The sequence below is a fragment of the Dendrobates tinctorius genome, unplaced genomic scaffold, assembly GCF_039654945.1.
Source record: "Dendrobates tinctorius isolate UK_male_01 unplaced genomic scaffold, ASM3965494v1 ptg000086l, whole genome shotgun sequence".
In the NCBI taxonomy this organism is placed as follows: Eukaryota; Metazoa; Chordata; class Amphibia; order Anura; family Dendrobatidae; genus Dendrobates; species Dendrobates tinctorius.
Window position 1 is genome coordinate 69013304 of NW_027361754.1, and position 18759 is coordinate 69032062.

Consider the following 18759-nt stretch of genomic DNA (forward strand, 5'->3'; position numbering starts at 1 on the left):
CATCAGTTACTTATTCAAATCTGTGAAAATTGGCTGTTTGCCCACTGTGATGCCAGTTCTGACACCCAGAACCCATTTGGGCCAGGCTAGAGGGACCTGGGTTTGATGCAAGGAATCACTATCTGTGTAATCTTAGTGTGAGATCAGTGGCCTAAAGTCATTTAACCCCTTAAAAACACCAGTTGCGTTTTCAAATGGCCAAAATTGATTGTCTTTCCACTTTGATGCCAGTTCTGATGCCCAGAACCCATTTGGGCCAGGCTGGATATACCTGGTTTTGATGTGGGGCACTCTGTTCTATATGTCTGCAGTGTGAGATAAGGCCCAAAGTCATTTAACCCTTTCTTCAGTGCTCTTTGGTGCCCACTTTGATGCCCATTTATGTGCCAGTTCTATAGTTTTTGTAGCTGTTTTATTATTGTGATGCTTATTTTTGGGTGTTAAACCTATAAAAAACAGAAAAGAAAAAATTGCCGAATAGAAAACTGACAAATAAGAAACCAACTTCAGCCTCGTTAAAACGTATGCTGTTTGGTAAAGTCACTTTGAAATTACTAAAGCTGTGTTTATGTATTGGAGCTTGAACGAGTTTCATGGCAGTACTAAGAGACCTCAGGGTATGACACACGTCTTTTTAGGGCAAATGGAGACTTTGCAGTGCATGCGATTTGCTCTAAGTTGGTGGAGGGGGCCATTGCAGGGCAGCTAATAATGAGGGCAATCTGGCCAGTTTCTCAGAGCCTGAGGCTACTGGGGCTCATGGCCAGATTGCCCTCATCATGTGCGGTGTGTCAAGCAGGGAGCGATCCTGCAGCTCCGCAGCCAACAGAAGAAAATACCAGTGGAGCTGAGGGAACACATCCTCAGCTTCTTGCCCAACCCTTTCTCAGTGACAGAAGCGCATATAGCTTGATGACATTGTAAGCCAGTTAAACGGATGCACTACACAGGGATTGCAGAGCAGTACGGCAAAACAATACTATTTATTCTTTTAACAGTAAGAGTTAAAGTAATCTCCTCGCAGGGACTTAATAAGCAGTAGTAAAGAGCTATTGGAACAACAAAGGTTAAATGAAATAATCAAAACGAGTGCGACAGTCTAAGTTTCAAGCAACACTTTTCGTAGCTCCTGGTAGGGTCCTTAGTCCACAGTCCGATGAGAGTAGTAGTACCGGCAATGGCTGATGTAGGGTCCTCATATGGAGTCCAGGGTTAACAATCCATCTTCTGGCAGCAGCGGTCAGTCCCCTCTAATTAACAGTGGAGCAAAAGAGTAGAGCTCTCAGCAAGGTTCCTCATGGCACCTGTCTCTCTGAGCAGCTGCTGTCACCTGAATGGCTGCTCTGCAAAGCTCTGCACTCCTCTATGTGCCAGCTGAAGTGAGGCTTGCTGCAGTAGTCTCTGTCCCACACAGGTAGCGCTGTGCGTCTGTCAGCAATGGGGGATGCACCTCAGGGTTCTGCACTGGGCCCTCGCTCCTCCGCGCGAGCGCTGTGTGGGGAAGGTGACTTGACGGACAGATGTGACTGGCAGTAGGAGGGGACGGTTTGTACACCAGAGACGGAGATTGACAGGATAGAAGGGTGACAGCTAGGAAAGGCAGGATAGGAGGGTGTAGTTCTGAGAAGTGACCACAAGATGGCAGGGGAGAGTAGTGCAGGACTATACATCAGCTTATGGCTCAGGATATGCTTAGTCATGGGGGGGCGGGGAGATAGGAGCCCGGGAGGGGAATTCCCCTGTGGGAGAGGGGATAAATAGAAGTAGGCGGAGCTCGAGCTTAGATTAGTCCTGGGAGGAGCTCAGAAGAAGACAGGGAAGAGAGAATAGCTCGGCTAGGGGACAGACAGAGAAGAGACAGGGGGGTGGCCCTGACCTGACGGACCGCAGGACAGACGAGGCCCCGGGGGCACCGATTGGAAGACGACCTCGGACAGGTGAAGCGCTGGGGGTAGATTGGTCTAGGACAGCCCCCAGTGAAAGATCCGCAAGGTGCGTTACTGTGACTGGAACGAAGGTGCAGGTACCCAGGCCTGGAGACAGTGTGAAGAAGCTGCGGTGCGTGTTTGGTGGTTGTCAGGAGGACGACGAATACATCCGGAACGGTTACACGTGAAATCTGTCTCCGCCTCATCCTTGAGTCGCCTGGTGTCTGCGGCGTCCGAACAGGGTAAGCAGTGGTCCACCCCCCAAGCTCGGTCGCTACCACATTTGGCGTAGTCGGCAGGATCGCCGCCGCTAATACGACACCTTCTGCGGCAGGCCTGCGTTTGAAGAACCTAAAAGGACTTGGACTGTTCCTCTGTGGATTACAGGTGCCTGTGGATTACAAACACCTGTGGATTACAAATCGCTGACCTGTGGATTACAAATTGGGGACGCTGTTTCGGATCTGCGTTGCCAACAGAGGATCCGGGGCGGCGCCAGATTCCGTCCATGATGGCGGTGGTACTCCAACGCCGGGGAGAGGCCCGGGCATTTGCAATTGTTCTGGATGGACTGGGGCCCCCTCCAACGTACCCCTGGGGGGAGCGGTGTGTCTCTGGAGACCGCCGCCCCCTCATACTGGACCCAGGCAGCTGGGTGGAGAAGTCGGCCATTGCCCCACCCAGGAACGGGAGTGGCCCGGGAGAGAAGGCCGGCTGCGGCTGCTTGGCGCCTTTCGATTGTTGCCCACCAGACAGGATGCGATGCTGCAGCTGCCGTGGCCTCGGACGCCTGGAGTGGCAATGGTGTCGGGAGATCGTGTCTCGCTGGGAGACCAGCTTCTTGGAGTCACGGAAAGTCCTCCAGACTTCGGGTGGAGAAGAGGAGCGACGGCGGACCCCGCGGGAGCGGCCACCGAAGACACCACCGGGGAGCCTCCCCGCAGGATCCCCGAGCCTGGAGGCTAGCCCTGCCGGATGGCGGGGTGAAGAATGGAGGCTACGGGAGGAGCCGCGGGATGACATGGCGGAGGCCACGGCGCTAGGGAAGGTGAGAGTTCCCCCGGCTCTGCCGGCAGCTCCGCAAGCGGCCCCCACCACTCGGCCACAGCACGCGGCCTCCTGTGCTCCTGGAAGCCCGGCTGCGCCATGTCCGGTGTTGCCGGTGCGGAGCCCGCCCGCGGCCGACGCTGCTGCGTTCCACCTGTCAGCGGCGGCCCGTCCCTGAAGCCGGCCGCTACTCCGACCCCATCTGCAACTCCGGCTGCGGCCCGCGGCCGCATCTGCGTCATCACCGGAGTCTGCCGCAGCCTGCTTGTCGGGCTCTGCGGCCTATTCATCAGGAACTACGGCTGCCCCTACCTGCCGCCCGGCCCCAGCGGCAGCTGGGCCGCCGACATCTATGGCCGCCTCTGCCCCGCTCTCAACCCTGGCTGTGTCCCGCCCACTGGACTTCGGGGCCTACACCGGACCCTCCATTTGGGTCATGGAGGTCATCCGAAAGAAAAAGGCCAGGGAGCAGGAGGTCTGGAACCTGCTCCATGAGAGGGGGGAGGCTGGCATGGCGGCTGCACGATCTATGGGACGGCTCGTGTATAAGAACTTGCAGAAAGGTTACGGGTTCATCTGAGACCTCGCAACCGGCCAGAAGGTGTACATCAATGTGACCTCCATTCGTCACGGCCGGGCGTTGCGAGAGGAGGACTTGGTGTCATACTACAAGGAATACTGTCCCCACGGCTACTACGCGGTAGCTGTAATCACTGAACCCGAAGCTCACGAGCCCCCGTAGAAAGGACCCCTAAAGACACTCCCTGCATCCTGGGAGCTCCACTCCTGTGGGGCCCCTTGCTACCAGCCACCAGGAGATGGCTTGGACTGTCGGGATTTTTCTGCACCATTGTGCAGACCACGAGGACAGTGTTCGTCCAGGTTGAAAGAAAAATGTTTTTATATATTGTTAAGCGTGAAGCGCTGGGGGTAGATTGGTCTAGGACAGCCCCCAGTGAAAGATCCGTGAGGCGCGTTACTGTGACTGGAACGAAGGTGCAGGTACCCGGGCCTGGAGACAGTGTGAAGAAGCTGCGGTGCGTGTTTGGTGGTCGTCAGGAGGACGACGAATAAATCCGGAACTGTTACATGTGAAATCTGTCTCCGCCTCATCCTTGAGTTGCCTGGTGTCTGCGGCGTCCGAACAGGGTAAGCAGTGGTCCACCCCCCAAGCCCGGTCGCTACCACATCTGCACCCTGCTTAGCCGGGTGCTAGGCGCTCTCACTGGCTCAGTAGCCTGTACGCGAAAGCTGTGCCACGATTCGGCCCCGTGCTGTCTCTGATACTGCGGAGCGTGCTGCACGCCTGCCTCTGCCCTTGCTGCCGGCGGGAAACGCTCTGTTTCTTTGAGCGCTTTCTCCTCACTGCCTGGCTTAGTCACGCCCCTTCTTTCTGGGTCATGGGGCCTGTCCTGTCCCCTATTCTTTCCCCCAGGCAACATGGGACACAACCTCAGCAGTTCCGGACCCAGCATGATGCAGGCACCTGCAGCCCGGTCTTCCTCATAACGTTAGCATGCAGCGTGTGCCTGTGTCATTTAGAAAGTTGGCGGTGACGAAAAATAAGCGATGCCTGGGGTGAACGGACGGAGTGGTGAGGACAATGAGGGATGTGGGGGTGAGGACAATGATGGGGTTGGGAGAGGACAATGATGGGTGTGGGGGAGTGGACAATGTACAAAAGTATCTGATAATGTCTTTTCCCACCCCCAAATTCATTATGATGCTATCAAGGACTTATAACAAATAGGCGGGACATAGGACAGGGACTAAGGCTATGTGTACACATTCAGGATATGCAATAGAAAATTCTGTGTAGTCAGGAAGAACGATGCAAAAAATACAAACATACAAAAAAGGCCTCCATATGATCCAATACGTAAGGGACAGTGCTGTACATAACAAGACAGGGCACTGTGTAATAAGGGACAGTAATATACATAATTAAAAGAGACTATGTAAGATATATACCGTATATGTGTGTGGCTATATATATTTCTTATCTGTAGCTTTGTCGCCATAAAAGGAGGGCAGCCCAGACACATTTCTTGCACAAGGGCCTCAAACTACCAGTGTCCACACCTGGTATGAACCCCAGTATACCAATAAATTGAACACAATTTTGCCGCTAAAAAAACTAATACCTGTATTTGTAGCCCTCCGAAAGCAGCTCAATTACACTAGCTGTAATTTAAAACCTAATAATAAATGATCAAACTTATTGTAAAAGAAATCTGCAGTGCCTTCAAAAACTTTCAGACCATCATCTAATACTGTGTATAATAATTTATATACATGATCAACTTAGAAGGAATTGGGAGTCCAAACATATATTACAGTAAATTAATAGAAAATGAGCAAGCTGTGTGCCACCGAATCAATGTTAAATTGATCACTCTGGGGTGATTAGTATTTAAAAATCCTAAGTTTGCCCATCCGACATGTTTCGCCAGTAGAGATCGACTTCTTCAGGAGTGAAAGGGTTAGCCTATTTCAGTCTCTTTTTTTGCATAACCTCAATATAAAAAAAGCAAATATCTCAGGTTATAAGGAGGTATATTACAGTGGAAAGAATAGCTGCTTTAATGTGACCATCTCCACGGAATAACAGTGGCCATAGGACTCCCACCATGCCTAATATATCTATATAATGACTGTTTAAAAACCTAGAACATTTTTGACAAATTTTCTCTTCATTTGACAGAATTGTATTTTATTTTTTTCTAGTATGTAATTTCAGGATCTATATCAGTTGCTGCTTCCTACAAACCATCTTTAAAAATGGTAAGCTATTAAGTCAATTTATAAAACAATACTTGACTGCTAATATTTTATGTTTTTTAATTAATTATTTCAAAATTATTGCATAGTTTCATTTAAAATCATTCCGTCAATAAGATCAATCACCCCCACTGTATGTATGGGCATATAGGCATTTGAAATGTAAATCCATTGATATCTTTACACATTTTATCTGTTGCTGCCTTCTGACAAATTAGCATTTTAATTCATATGCAAATGAAATGTATAGTGCTCTTGGGGTGATTGAGCACTCATCAAACCTCTGCTTTCCAAGCTTGCTTCTTCCCAGCATCAGCCTATTTTGCCTTCCCATCCTTCCCTCAAGACCCTGCTTCTTTCCCCTTCAGCCACCAAGCCTGTTTGCACCTTCATGACCAGGCCAAATTTTACAATTCTTATTACTATCACTTTATGAAGTGATAACTCTGGAACGCTTCAACAGATCCCACTGGTTCTGAGATTGTTTTCTTGTGACATATTGTACTTTATGAAGGTGGTAAAATTTCTTCTATTTGACTGGCGCTTATGTGTGGAAAAAAGCGGAAAATTTGGAAAATGTGTCAATTTCCAAACTATTAATTTTTATGCCCTTAAATCAGAGAGTTAAATCAAAATCACACAAAATCATTAATAAATAACATTTCCCACATGTCCACTTTACATCAGCACAATTTTTGAAACATAATTTTTTTCCATTAGGAATTTTTAAGGGTTAAAATTTGACCAGCAATTTCTCATTTTTCCAAAAATATTTACAAAACCATTTTTTTAGGGACCACGTCACATTTGAAGTGACTTTGAGGGGTGTAAATGACAGAAAACACTCAAAAGTGACACCATTTTAAAAACTGCACCAATCAAGGTTCTCAAAATCACATTCAAGATGTTTATTAACCCTTCAAGTTATTCACAGGAATTTTTGGAATGTGGAAGACAAAAATTAATTTAACTTTTTGTCACAAAAATTTTACTTTAGGGCCAAATTTTATTTATTTTTACAAGGGTAACAGGAAAAAGTGGACTAGAAAATTTGTACAATTTCTCTTGAGTACGCCTATACCCCATATGTGGAGGAAAAACACTTTGGGCACACAGCAGGGCTCGGAAGAGAAGGAATGTCATTTGACTTTTTGAATGTAAAATTTGCTGGAATAATTAGTGGACCACATGTCGCATTTGGAAAGCCCTCGATGTGCCTAAACAGTGGAAAATCCCCACAAGTGACCCAATTGTGGAAACTGCAGAAAAAAAGAAGAGATGTGCTCCAGCGATGAAACAATCCACTGATGTATTAACCCCTTCACTACCAAGGGTGGTTTTGCACGTTAACTCCCGGGCCAATTTTTACAATTCTGACCACTGTCCCTTTATGAGGTCATAACTCTGAAACTCTTCCATGGATCCCGGTGATTCTGACATTGTTTTCTCGTGACATATTGTACTTCATGATAGTGGTAAAATTTCATTCAAATAACTTGTGTTTATTTGTGAAAAAAACAGAAATTTGGAGAAAATTTTGAAAATTTTGCAATTTTCAACTTTGAACTTTTATGCTCTTAAATCACAGAGATACGGCACACAAAAAACTCAATAAGTAACATTTCCCACATATTTACTTTACATCAGCACAATTTTGGAACCAAAATTTTTTTTTTGTTAGGAAGTTATAAGGGTTAAAAGTTGACCAGCGATTTCTCATTTTTGCAACACCATTTTATTTTTACGGACCACATCACATTTGAAGCCACTTTGAGGGGCCTATATGATAGAAAATACTTAAAAGTGACACCATTCTAAAAACTGCACCCCTTAAGGTGCTCAAAACCACATTCAAGAAGTTTATTAACCCTTCAGGTGCTTCACAGGAATTTTTTGAATATTTAAAAAAAATGAACATTTAACTTTTTTTCACAAAAAAAATACTTCAGGTTCAATTTTTTTTATTTTACCAAGGGTAACAGGAGAAATTGGACTGCAAAAGTTATTGTGCAGTTTGTCCTGAGTATGCTGATACCTGATATGTGGGGGGGAACCACTGTTTCGGCGCATGGCAGAGCTCAGAAGTGAAGGAGCGCCGTTTGACTTTTTCAATGAAAAATTGGCTGGAATTCAGATCGGACGCCATGTCATGTTTGGAGAGCCCCTGATGTACCTAAACAGTGGAAAACCCCCACAAGTGACCCCATTTTGGAAACTAGACCCCCCAAGGAACTTATCTAGATGTGTGGTGAGAACTTTGAACCCCCAACGGCTTCACAGAAGTTTATAACGTACAGCCGTACAATTAAAAAATCATATTTTTTCCACAAAAATGATCTTTTCACCCCCAATTTTTATTTTTCCAAGGGTAACAGGACCCTAAAAGTTATTGTGCAATTTGTCCTGAGTACGCTGATACCCCACATGTGGGGGTAAACCACTATTTGGGCGCATGGCAGAGCTCGGAAGGGAAGCAGCGCCATTTGACGTTTTTGGCTGGAATTGAGATCGGACACCATGTCGCGTTTGGAAAACCCCTGATGTACCTAAACAGTGGAAAACCCCCACAAATGACACCATTTTGGAAACTAGACCCCCTAAGGAAATTATCTAGATGTGATGTGAGCACTTTGAACCCCCAAGGGCTTGACAGAAGTTTATAATGCCCGGGCGTGAAAATAAAAAAATCGTATTTTTTCCACAAACACGATCATTTAGTCCCCAATTTTTTTATTTTCCCAAGGGTACCAGAAGAAATTGGACTCCAAAAGTTGTTGTCCAATTTGTTCTGAGTACGCTGATACCTCATATGTGTGAGAAAACTACTGTATGGGCACACGTCAGGGCTCGGAAGGGAAGGAGTGACGTTTTGGAATGCAGACTTTGATGGAATGGTCTGCTGGTGTCATGTGCGTTTGGAGAGCCTCTGATGTGCCTAAACTATTCAAACTCCCCACAAGTGACCCCATTTTGGACACTAGACCCCCCACGGAGCTTATCTAGATGTGTGGTGAGCACTTTGAACCCCCAAGTGCTTCAGAGAAGTTTATAACGCCCGGGCGTGAAAATAAAAAAATCATTTTTTTCCACAAAAATGATATTTTTGCCCCCAATTTTTTATTTTCGTTATAGCAACAGGAGAAATTGGACCCCAAAAGTTGTTTTGCAATTTGTCCTGAGTAGGATGATACCCCATATGTGGGGGTAAAACACTGTTTGGGCGCATGGCAGAGCTTGGAAGGGAAGGAGCACCATTTGACTTTTTCAACGCAGAATTGGCTGGAATTGAGATCAGACGCCATGTTGCATTTGGAGAGCACCTGATGTGCCCAAACAGTGGAAACCCCCCAAATCTAACTCCAACCCTAACCCCAACACACCGCTAACCCTAATCTCAGCCCTAACCCTAGCCCTAACCCTAATGGGAAAATGGAAATAAATACATTTTAATTTTATTATTTTTCCCTAACTAAGGGGGTGATAACGGGGGGTTTGATTTACTATTTATGGCGGTTTTTATGTTTGGCAGCTGTCACACGCTAAAAGACGCTTTTTATTGTAAAAATAGTTTTTGCATCACCACATATTGAGAGCTATAATTTTTCCGTATTTTGACCCACCGAGTCATGTGAGGTCTTATTTTTTGCGGGACGAGTTGACGTTTTTATTGGTACCATTTTCGGGCACGTGACATCTTTTGATCGCTTTTTATTCCGATTTTTGGGACACAGAATGAACAAAAACCAGCGTTTCATGAATTTCTTTTGGGGGGGTGCGTTTACACCGTTCCACGTGCGGTAAAATTGATAAAGCGGTTTTATTCTTCAGGTCGGTACGGTTACAGCGATACCTCATTTATGTCGTTTTTTTATGTTTTAGCGCTTTTATGCAATGAAAACAATTTTATATAAAAAATAATTATTTTTGCATTGCTTTATTCTGCGAGCTATAACTTTATATTTTCTTGCTAATGATGCTGTGTGGCGGCTCGTTTTTTGCGGGACAATATGACGTTTTCAGCGGTACCATGGATATTTATATACGTCTTTTTGATCGTGCGTTGTTGCACTTTTTGTTCGGCAGTATGATAATAAATCATTATTTTTTTGCTTTGTTTTTTATTTTTATTTTTTAAGGGGTTTGCTAAAGGGGTTAACTAATTGGACAGTTTTATAGGGCGGGTCGTTACGGACGCAGCGATACCAAATATGTGTACTTTTATTGTTTGTTTTTTTTATTTCCAAAAAATGAATTTATTAGGGAATATTTTTTTTTTTTTAAATTTATCTAGCGATTTTTTTAAAATTATTTTTGCACTTTTTTTTTTACTTTATTAGGTTGTCCCAGGGGGGACATCACTGTCCTGTGACAGATCACTGATCTGTCACATCACAGATCACTGTGACAGATCAGCGATCTGTCACAGGCATAGACGCAGACTTCCTCATGCCTGCGCTTTGCAGGCACTGAGGAAGCCAGCTCCCTGCAGGCCCCCGAAGTCCCCGTCGCCATCTTGGATTTGGGGACCTGCAGGGATAGAGTTCCCCGCAGCAGCGCTGCACATTGCGCTGCTGTGGGGGGCTCAGGGAAGCACGGAGGGAGCCCCCTCCCTGCCGATGCTTCCCTTTAATCCCCGGTACACCGCAATCGTGTTTGATCGCGGTGTGCAAGGGGTTAACGTGTCGGGTGTCAGCTGTGATAATCAGCTGACACCCGGCCGCGATCAGAGGCGCTCACCAAGTGGGCGCCGCTGATCGCACTAGACGTACTATTCCGTCCTTGGGACTTAGGTCCCAGGTCACATGGACGGAATAGTACATCCATTGTAGGAAAGGGGTTAAAAACAGTTTTTTATTTGCTTTTTAGAAACATGAAAAAACAATGTGGGTAACACAAGAGGCAGAAATATGACCAACGCGTTTCAGCAATTAAGCCTTAATCATGGTATACATATACACGAAGTCATCTAAGTTATATCATGAATGATGAGAAATATCCAGCACAGTTATCTGAAAGAAACCCTCAATTCCAGCACATGTAGCTTCATATCCGTAATTTGGAAAAAACACCTTAATTCCCTACAGAACGGGTGCTCAACCCCATGTCAGGAAAACATGGAATATAATGAAAAACGAAGAAAATAGGGTGGCACTCACCGTTTACTTATAACACTTTTCTTTATTTCATAAATTGAGGCATAGGCATCGGCACAGGATCAATGTAAGGAAGACAGACAACAGCCGTTTCGCGCACACTGCGCTTCAACAGGTCCTATGCTCAGACTGCGGGAAACATTCATTTAAACCACATGTGCAAATAAAAAACTCAACCCCTTCACCTGAGCGTGTTTTCTAACTCTTTTCTCAAAAAAGAAAAAACAAAAAAATAATAATAGTAAAGAAAAATAAAAACAAATTACAGACACTGCATCATGAATAGAAACATACAATCATAGCTGCCTACAGAAAAACGGACATGTCTATCACGTATTTCAGAGATTTACATGGAAACCCCAATGTAAGCGCACAGTGCAGAGCACAGGATAAATGTGCATCGAGCCTTACTGCAATCTTTGGGAGACAGAATGAAAAAAATCATCAGCAGGTGAAGAATCTTTTTTTTTTAACGCTGCTCCTACAAAATTTATATATATAATTTTCTGTTTGGCTGCTGTCACACACTAAAAAATGTTTTTTATTGCATTTTTGCATCACCATATTTTGAGAGCTATAATTTTTCCATATTTCAGCTGACAAAGTCATGTGAAGGCTTGTTTTTTGCGGTACAAGATGATATTTTTATTGGTACCATTTTTTTTATTGCTTTTTATTCCGATTTTTGGTTGGCAGAATAAACAAAAACCAACAATTCAGGATTTTTTTTTTATGTGTGTCTGTGTGGTAAAATTGATAAAGCAGCTTCATTCTTCGGGTCAGTGCAATTACAGCGATACCACATTTATATTTTTATCATGTTTTGACGCTTTTACACAATAAAAACTATTTTGTAGAAAAACATTATTTTTGCATCTATTCTGAGAGCTATAATATTTTTTTCGGTTGATGGAGCTGTATGATTGCTTGTTTGTTTGTGTAGCAAGATTACGTTTTCAGTTGTACCATTTTTATTTACATTCGTCTTTTTGATCGCATTTTTTTTTTGTTCGGCGGTATGATGATAAAGCATTTTTTTTGCTTCATTTCTTATTTTTTATGGTGCTCACTAAAGGGGTTGACTAGTGAGACAATTTTATAGGTCAGGTTGTTTCGGGCGCAGCGATACCAAATATGTGTACTTTTATTCAATCAAGACTTAAATATGGCTTTGAACTGATACAATGTCAAAGAGGCACCAGATTTGTGAACACAAAAATTGCCCGCACGTAGGGCACCTAGCCATGTACTCGCTAACGATTCTAACCGGACAGAATGAGCTATCTAAAGCCTTTATCGCAAGCCAAAACCCCCTACCATCTTGATTGGTCTTGGACCTGCGCACACAAATGTTCACACACCCTTGACATGCAAAAAGGTCACTTGCTGCTAGGTCAACAGCACGCCTAGTGTTCAGAGCTACTAGCTAGTTGACCCGCAGTGCTGCGAAAAAGGCCAGGGAATAAGGGCCAGAGCATTCCTGACATGAAACCCATATACCAATCTCAGTATAAGTGAAATACAAATATAAATCACACTAAATTACCTGCAAAAAAGACAGGTCTAGGATGCAGACATAAAGCTGTGTCCACCCCACACCCGACGGGTACGGTTTCACTGCTCGCTTTTTCCGGGGGCTGCCCTTTTTAACCCTCGTGATCCTTGGCATCTTCATTAATTATTATGGTGCCTGCAAAGAGGCTGGTGGTTGGAATTTGTCAGCTGGTATTTTGGGATGTAATCTGTGAACAACATGATGTAGGGCCTAAGACCCTGATTCTAGAAATGTGTCACTTACTGGGATGTTTTTTGCTGCTTCAATAAAATCACTGTTTTACCAACAGGAGATTATCAGGACTAGGTGTCTCGTGCCTCCTAGTCAATTTCTCAGCGTAACTGAGTTAGCAGCTTCCTGTCAATATACAGTGTACACAGAAAGCTGTCAATCAATGGTGTGGGCGGGGTTATGCAGGGTTCAGCATTCTTACCACTGCTAAATTTGCAGAAGAGAAAACTGTGATACTAACACAACTGCTGCAATCAGGGTCTTTCACCCAACATCATGCCGTTCTCAGATAAGGTAGATCAATTTTTGGAAGCTGTAATGACAATAAAAAACAGCAATTCCGGTATTGTTTTAAAAAAATTTTTCAGGGTTCATGTGCGGATAAGTAATGATTTTATAGTGCAGGTTGTTAGAAACACGGCAATATTAAATATATTTTTTTATTGTGAGGGTTTGTAGTTTCCCCAAAATGCACCACTTTTTATTATTAAAGCTGAGCTTTTGTCCTTTTGACGGTGCGCCGACCTGCGCCAAACGCAACCTGCTGCAGTTTGGTTGTGCCGGCGCACCGTCAAAAAGGTGCATGCGCCGCCAAACGCATACTGCGCACGGCCTGCGCCCCCAGTGATAAAGATAGGGCACGCAGGGTGCATGCAGCGTCATGCGCCGGTAGGAGGAGCTACCGACAGAGGCGCTGCAGGGGGCGGGGCTTAGCGGCGGCTGCGCTCAAAAACGCTAGTGTGAAACTAGCCTTATACAGAAACTTAAACATGAAATCCTTTGATCTTATAGATAATACCAAGCACTGCTTATGTGGTACAGCACATTATTCAATCTGTGAGTTACAGACTTACAGATCTCCCATTACACCAACCCCCTCTGGTTGGATCCAATAGGCTTTTGAACATTCCGGATCTAGAGGCCTGTAATTACCATAGCAGCCCACCATAACACTAAAATCTCGTCACGGAAGTAATGATTGGTTGATAGAGACTAATCCCCCTATGCTGTTGTAAGGAGGTGGTGGAGACCCTCATATACCTTCTCTCTTCTGAACGCTGCTCACACGATTACATGCGGCACCTCATTGTTATTAATGTGTAATGTAATGTTTATGTACTGTGATGTCATGTATTTGCCATGTATTGTGTATATGTTTAGGACAAGGGATAGAAGTTAGCATAGAGCAATAGCGGAGTTAGAACAGAGGGGGGCACATTAGAGATAGAGACTAGGATAGATAATGGTATTAGTTTAGGCACAGACAGCAAGAAGCTAAGTAGATGAGAGGGGCACAGAGCAGCACAGAGCAGGGAGATATAGGAAAGGCACTTCTTGTTTAGAATGAGATGCCCGGGCAGTCTGCCCAAGGGCAGGACGCACACAGTGAGACAGTTACAGGCGGTGGGGGTAAAGCAGCGGACGGCAATAAGGGACCTCAGGCTGGAGAATAGGGCAGTCGGGCACCAGCTCAACAGGACCATCCTCAAGAAGGATCCGGGGTCTACGACTGGGGCAGAAGCAGCTGAGATGGCATTCCCAGCACCTTTCCCAATTGGAACTGGACCAGGGGATGACGGGGAGCTGGTGATGCTGAAGGTACAGATGGGACACAAACTGTCCAAAGATGCTACCCGGATGGCAGAGGAAAGGAAAGTGCAGACAGGACAGAATCTGGCTAGAGGTACGGCCGTGAACGCCGACAGTAAAGAGAGAAATGACAGAGATACTAGAGTCTGTCTGGATGGCAGGGAAAGGACAGGAGACGTTGCCCTGTGTTAACTGTGCTGCTGATGTAATGACTGCCTTGCCGTTCAGTAAAGTTCAACTGTTAGAAAAGAACTGTGACTGTGGTGTTTCCTGGAACCTTGGAGCTGGAGACAGGGAATTCCAGTGACAAAAGTGAGTACCTGCCTGTTCCCATCTCTCCTTGGGCAAGGTGCCGGGATGTTCACTGACTGCTGCTTAATGGACTCGCCCACGACTACCACCTTGTTACACTGTGGTCTATTATTATAATGCCACCCTTTTCACTATTATCTAGTAATCAGTATTTTGCCTTTAAGCAATATCCAAATCTATATTTTATATGAATTCATGCCCTTATTTTTTTTTTCTATTTTATTGCAGGTGAACGCCAGTTTAGGTCTAAATATAATCAGCTCTGTAGCAGCAGGGATTTCAGTGATAATACTTGCCGTCATCATATCTGAACTCTCATATCACGGTCACTACTTTTATCCCTCTTACTACTGTGTATATGACAAGCAAAGTCAAAAGTGTGAAGGGGAATTCGAACAACTGGTAATTTCCAAACGTTTATAAAAACTTTAAATTCATATTTTAATGAGAACGGTCATCGGGATTTTATACCCCAAACTAATGGCATGTACATAAATATGCTTTAATGCTGAGTCAATCCTTACCTTGCTTGTAGAAATCCGATCTGCTCTTTTAGAGAAATCCATAGTTGAAATCATATGATAATTAGTTACAAGTGCAGTGGGCGGGCTCATGCACTTACAGTTCTCCTGCCCCATCCACTGCCTACCTCCTGTCTCTAGGTTTAAGTGACCTGTCAGTCAGAGACAGTAGGCAGGCAGTGGGTGGGGAATAGTGGGAGACGGCAGGAGAGCTGTAAGTGCATGAGCCCGCCCACTGCACTTGTAACTAATTAGCATACGATTTCAACTATGGATTTCTCTTAAACAGCAAAATGGATTTCTACAAGAAAGGAAAGGATTAAATCAGCATAAAAGCAGCTTTACACACATACCCCCAGTTTGGGATACAAGATCCTGTTTACAGGTTCTCTTTTAGTCACATCTATGCACTTTCTTTCGTAAATTTAAGGGATCATCTGTCCTCTTAAAGGACCCAATTTCAAATATTTGATACAGAAATTCAAAGGGATTTCCCCATTAAATATCATCTAGTTAGTAGCTCCGCTCTGAAAATCGAGATTTGGCCAAAAACCCCTATGGAGTCACTTTGTGTTTTGTCTGGCAGTGTCCACCTTTTCAAAGTGAGCACTAAAGCGTGGTCAACCTCTTGCCAAAATGTGTTACATGGATGTCACATGTTCAGTGCGTGTATATGGCTCTGTAGTAATTGTACAACAGACGTTCTCCTCTAACTAGAACAGCAGATCAACCCCTTTACATGCCTGGGTCAAGAGCAACCGGGGCATCTAAGTAATTAGACAAATGGGGTTCCACTCTAAGTTATCCCATGAAGTGATCACATACTGTAATATCAAAGGATCACAGGTTTTAAAACATAAGAAATAAACAATGCATATTTTGGGGCTATTAAAATATTTTGCTATGTATACTCCATGATTAACACTATAAAAAATACCCAAATCGCTGTTTTTGGTCACCTTGTCGTCTAACAAAATGGAAGGAAAAATATGTACATTATATATCAAAATAGTGCCAAAAGATTATAGCTATTTTGTCCAATGACATAAACGATTTGCCATCTAATTTGAGAGCAGCATAACAAAGAGGTAGAGACCCTGATTCCAGCTATGTGTCACTTACTGGGCGGCGTGCTGTAGATTTTATAAAATCCCTGTTTTATCAAGAGGAGATTATCACTGGAGGACTAGTAAACTTGCTTCTAGATAGTCCAGCCATGCCCCCACCAGAAAGCTGCCAATCAGGGTCAATCAGTGTTGTGGGCGGGGTTATGCAGAGCTCAGCATTTAGAGAACTGCTTGATCTGCAACAGGGAAAACAATGATGTAATCAAAACTGTATCAAGCAGCGCAGTGAGTGATACATCACCGGAATCAGGGTCTTTGCCCCTACGTCATGCTGCTCTCAGATGAGGCAGCAAAGACCTGGTGACAGATTTCCTTTAATATTTCACAAAATGAAAATCAGTAGACCAAGTAAAAAGGAATGCTGGGAGACTTCAGCTCTGAAGTCTGTAGACTTGTGAATGCAGTTATAGAGTGCAGATTAATTTAAACTGTAAATTAGGATTATTATAAAATAAGTGATGTACTTACAAAGTGACTCGTGTCATCATATAGATAACTCCATTAGTAATTGGAATTTGAAGGAGAATATTCCCTTTGATGTTGTGATGAAATGCCGTAGGGAGCCCGCAGACGTTCTCTGTTGTGATGTCTCAAACGTTGGAATTCTACCAATTTGTATATCCTATAGATTGCATCTTATTACTGTATTTTGACATTATAGAGTCTCTACGAGGCCATCGGAACAACTCTTTTGCTCCTCTCTGTTCTGGAGTTCTGCATCGCCTTGTCTACATCGGTCTTTGGATGCAAAACTACATGCAGCGCATCCCACAGCGAAGTGGTGAGAAACGCCCGTTATGTACAATTTAGACGCCGTCCTACTTACTATGACCACGATAAAGGGCTGAACGTGCCACATGGCGGACGCCGCTGGCACCATGGGACCAAATTGACTAACAATGGGGTCTGTCCGGTCTTGCCTTCATATTTTGCAGCGCTGTTTTTCCCACCAAGTAACATTGATTCTGCAACGGAGATAAGAAAGGAGCAGAGATAATGGGGGGCACTGACAGTGGGGGGAAATGCAAGGGAATGAGACCATGTGCAGGTCCCTGTACACCAAGTGGCCAGGTGCAATGCTAAATGGTGGGGTCAATTGGTCTTAACATCGTGGCATATCCTAGAAATAGTCCATTGCTTTATGAAGTAGGTTAGGTTATATATTTTTAGTTTTTCATTATTTTTGCAGTTTTATTGAACAATGTGTTTTTAGGAGAATTTTTTGGATTAAACGTATTTACTGTAACATTAGATGTATTTAAACTTTTTGCACTTTTTTAGCTCCGCTAGGGGATACGAAGCTGTCGGAAAGTGATATACTGGCGGGCATATTCTTAAGCCATGGCTCTGTTAGGCCCCCGATAGTCATTATTATTTATTATTATAGCGCCATTTATTCCATGGCACTTTACATTTGAGGAGGGGTATACATAATACATACAAGTACAGTAACCTTAAACAATACAAGTCACGACTGGTCCAGGAGGAGAGAGGACCCTGCCCGCGAGGGCTCACAATCTACATGGGATGGGTGAGGATACAGTAGGCAAGGGTAGAGCTGGTCGTGCAGCGGTTTGGTGGATCGGTGGTTACTGCAAGTTGTAGGCTTGTCGGAAGTGGTAGGTCTTCAGTTCTTTTTGAAGGTTTCCATGGTAGGCGAGAGTCTGATATGTTGTGGTAGAGAGTTCCAGAGTTGGGGGGATGCACGGGAGAAATCTTGTATGTGATTGTGGGAAGAGGAGATAAGAGGGGAGTACAGAAGGAGATCTTGTGAGGATGGGAGGTTTCGTGCAGGTAAGTATCGGGAGACGAGGTCACAGATGTATGGAGGACTCAGGTTATGGATGGCTTTGTATGTCATGGTTAGGGTATTGAACTGGAGTCTTTGGGTAATGGAGAGCCAGTGCAGGGATTGACAGAGGGGAGAGGCCAGGGAATAGCGAGGGGATAGGTGGATTAGTTGGGCAGCAGTGTTTAGAATAGATTGGAGGGGTGTGAGAGTGTTAGCGGGGAGGCCACAGAGCAGGAGGTTGCAGTAGTCAAGGCGGGAGATGATGAGGGCATAGTCATAGTTATCCATTGCTAACCTGCAATTACATCATGGGGATACCAATTGCACAATGGGGGCGCTTTCTCTAGGTCAAACCAATTAGGGGCCGCATAATATATATACACGGGACAACTGGAATCGATATAGACAATAAAATATACTATTTATTGAAAAAGCAACAAATTCACATTCAATCACATTTACAGTAACAATAATGGGTACGGATAAGAATTGGTAAAAAGATACCCAGAATAATTGGACACAGATCAGGTCAAGGTACAAAAAGATATATCACAAGAAAAGTAATGTTATACCCTGTAGTTTGGTCGCAGATAAGGGAATGCCTACATATATTATAGATATATATATATATATATATATATATATATATATATAAGATAGCGTCGCCACTTGAGGAAGTGATATGCGAAACGCGCGTTGGAGATTTTAGGACGAGGAGGAGA

At 44.3% G+C, this 18759-nt stretch overlaps 1 protein-coding gene across 1 annotated transcript in view; it reads left to right on the forward strand.

The window, feature by feature from the left end:
* The window catches only part of LOC141097984 (membrane-spanning 4-domains subfamily A member 4A-like), a 41608-nt gene that overhangs the window by 18100 nt on the left and 4749 nt on the right, over window positions 1-18759 (forward strand). The window contains exons 4-6 of the mRNA XM_073585559.1: window positions 5703-5759; window positions 14826-14999; window positions 16907-17026. Of these exons, the coding sequence (XP_073441660.1) occupies window positions 5703-5759; window positions 14826-14999; window positions 16907-17026 (351 nt within the window). The remainder of the gene's footprint in view (window positions 1-5702; window positions 5760-14825; window positions 15000-16906; window positions 17027-18759) is intronic.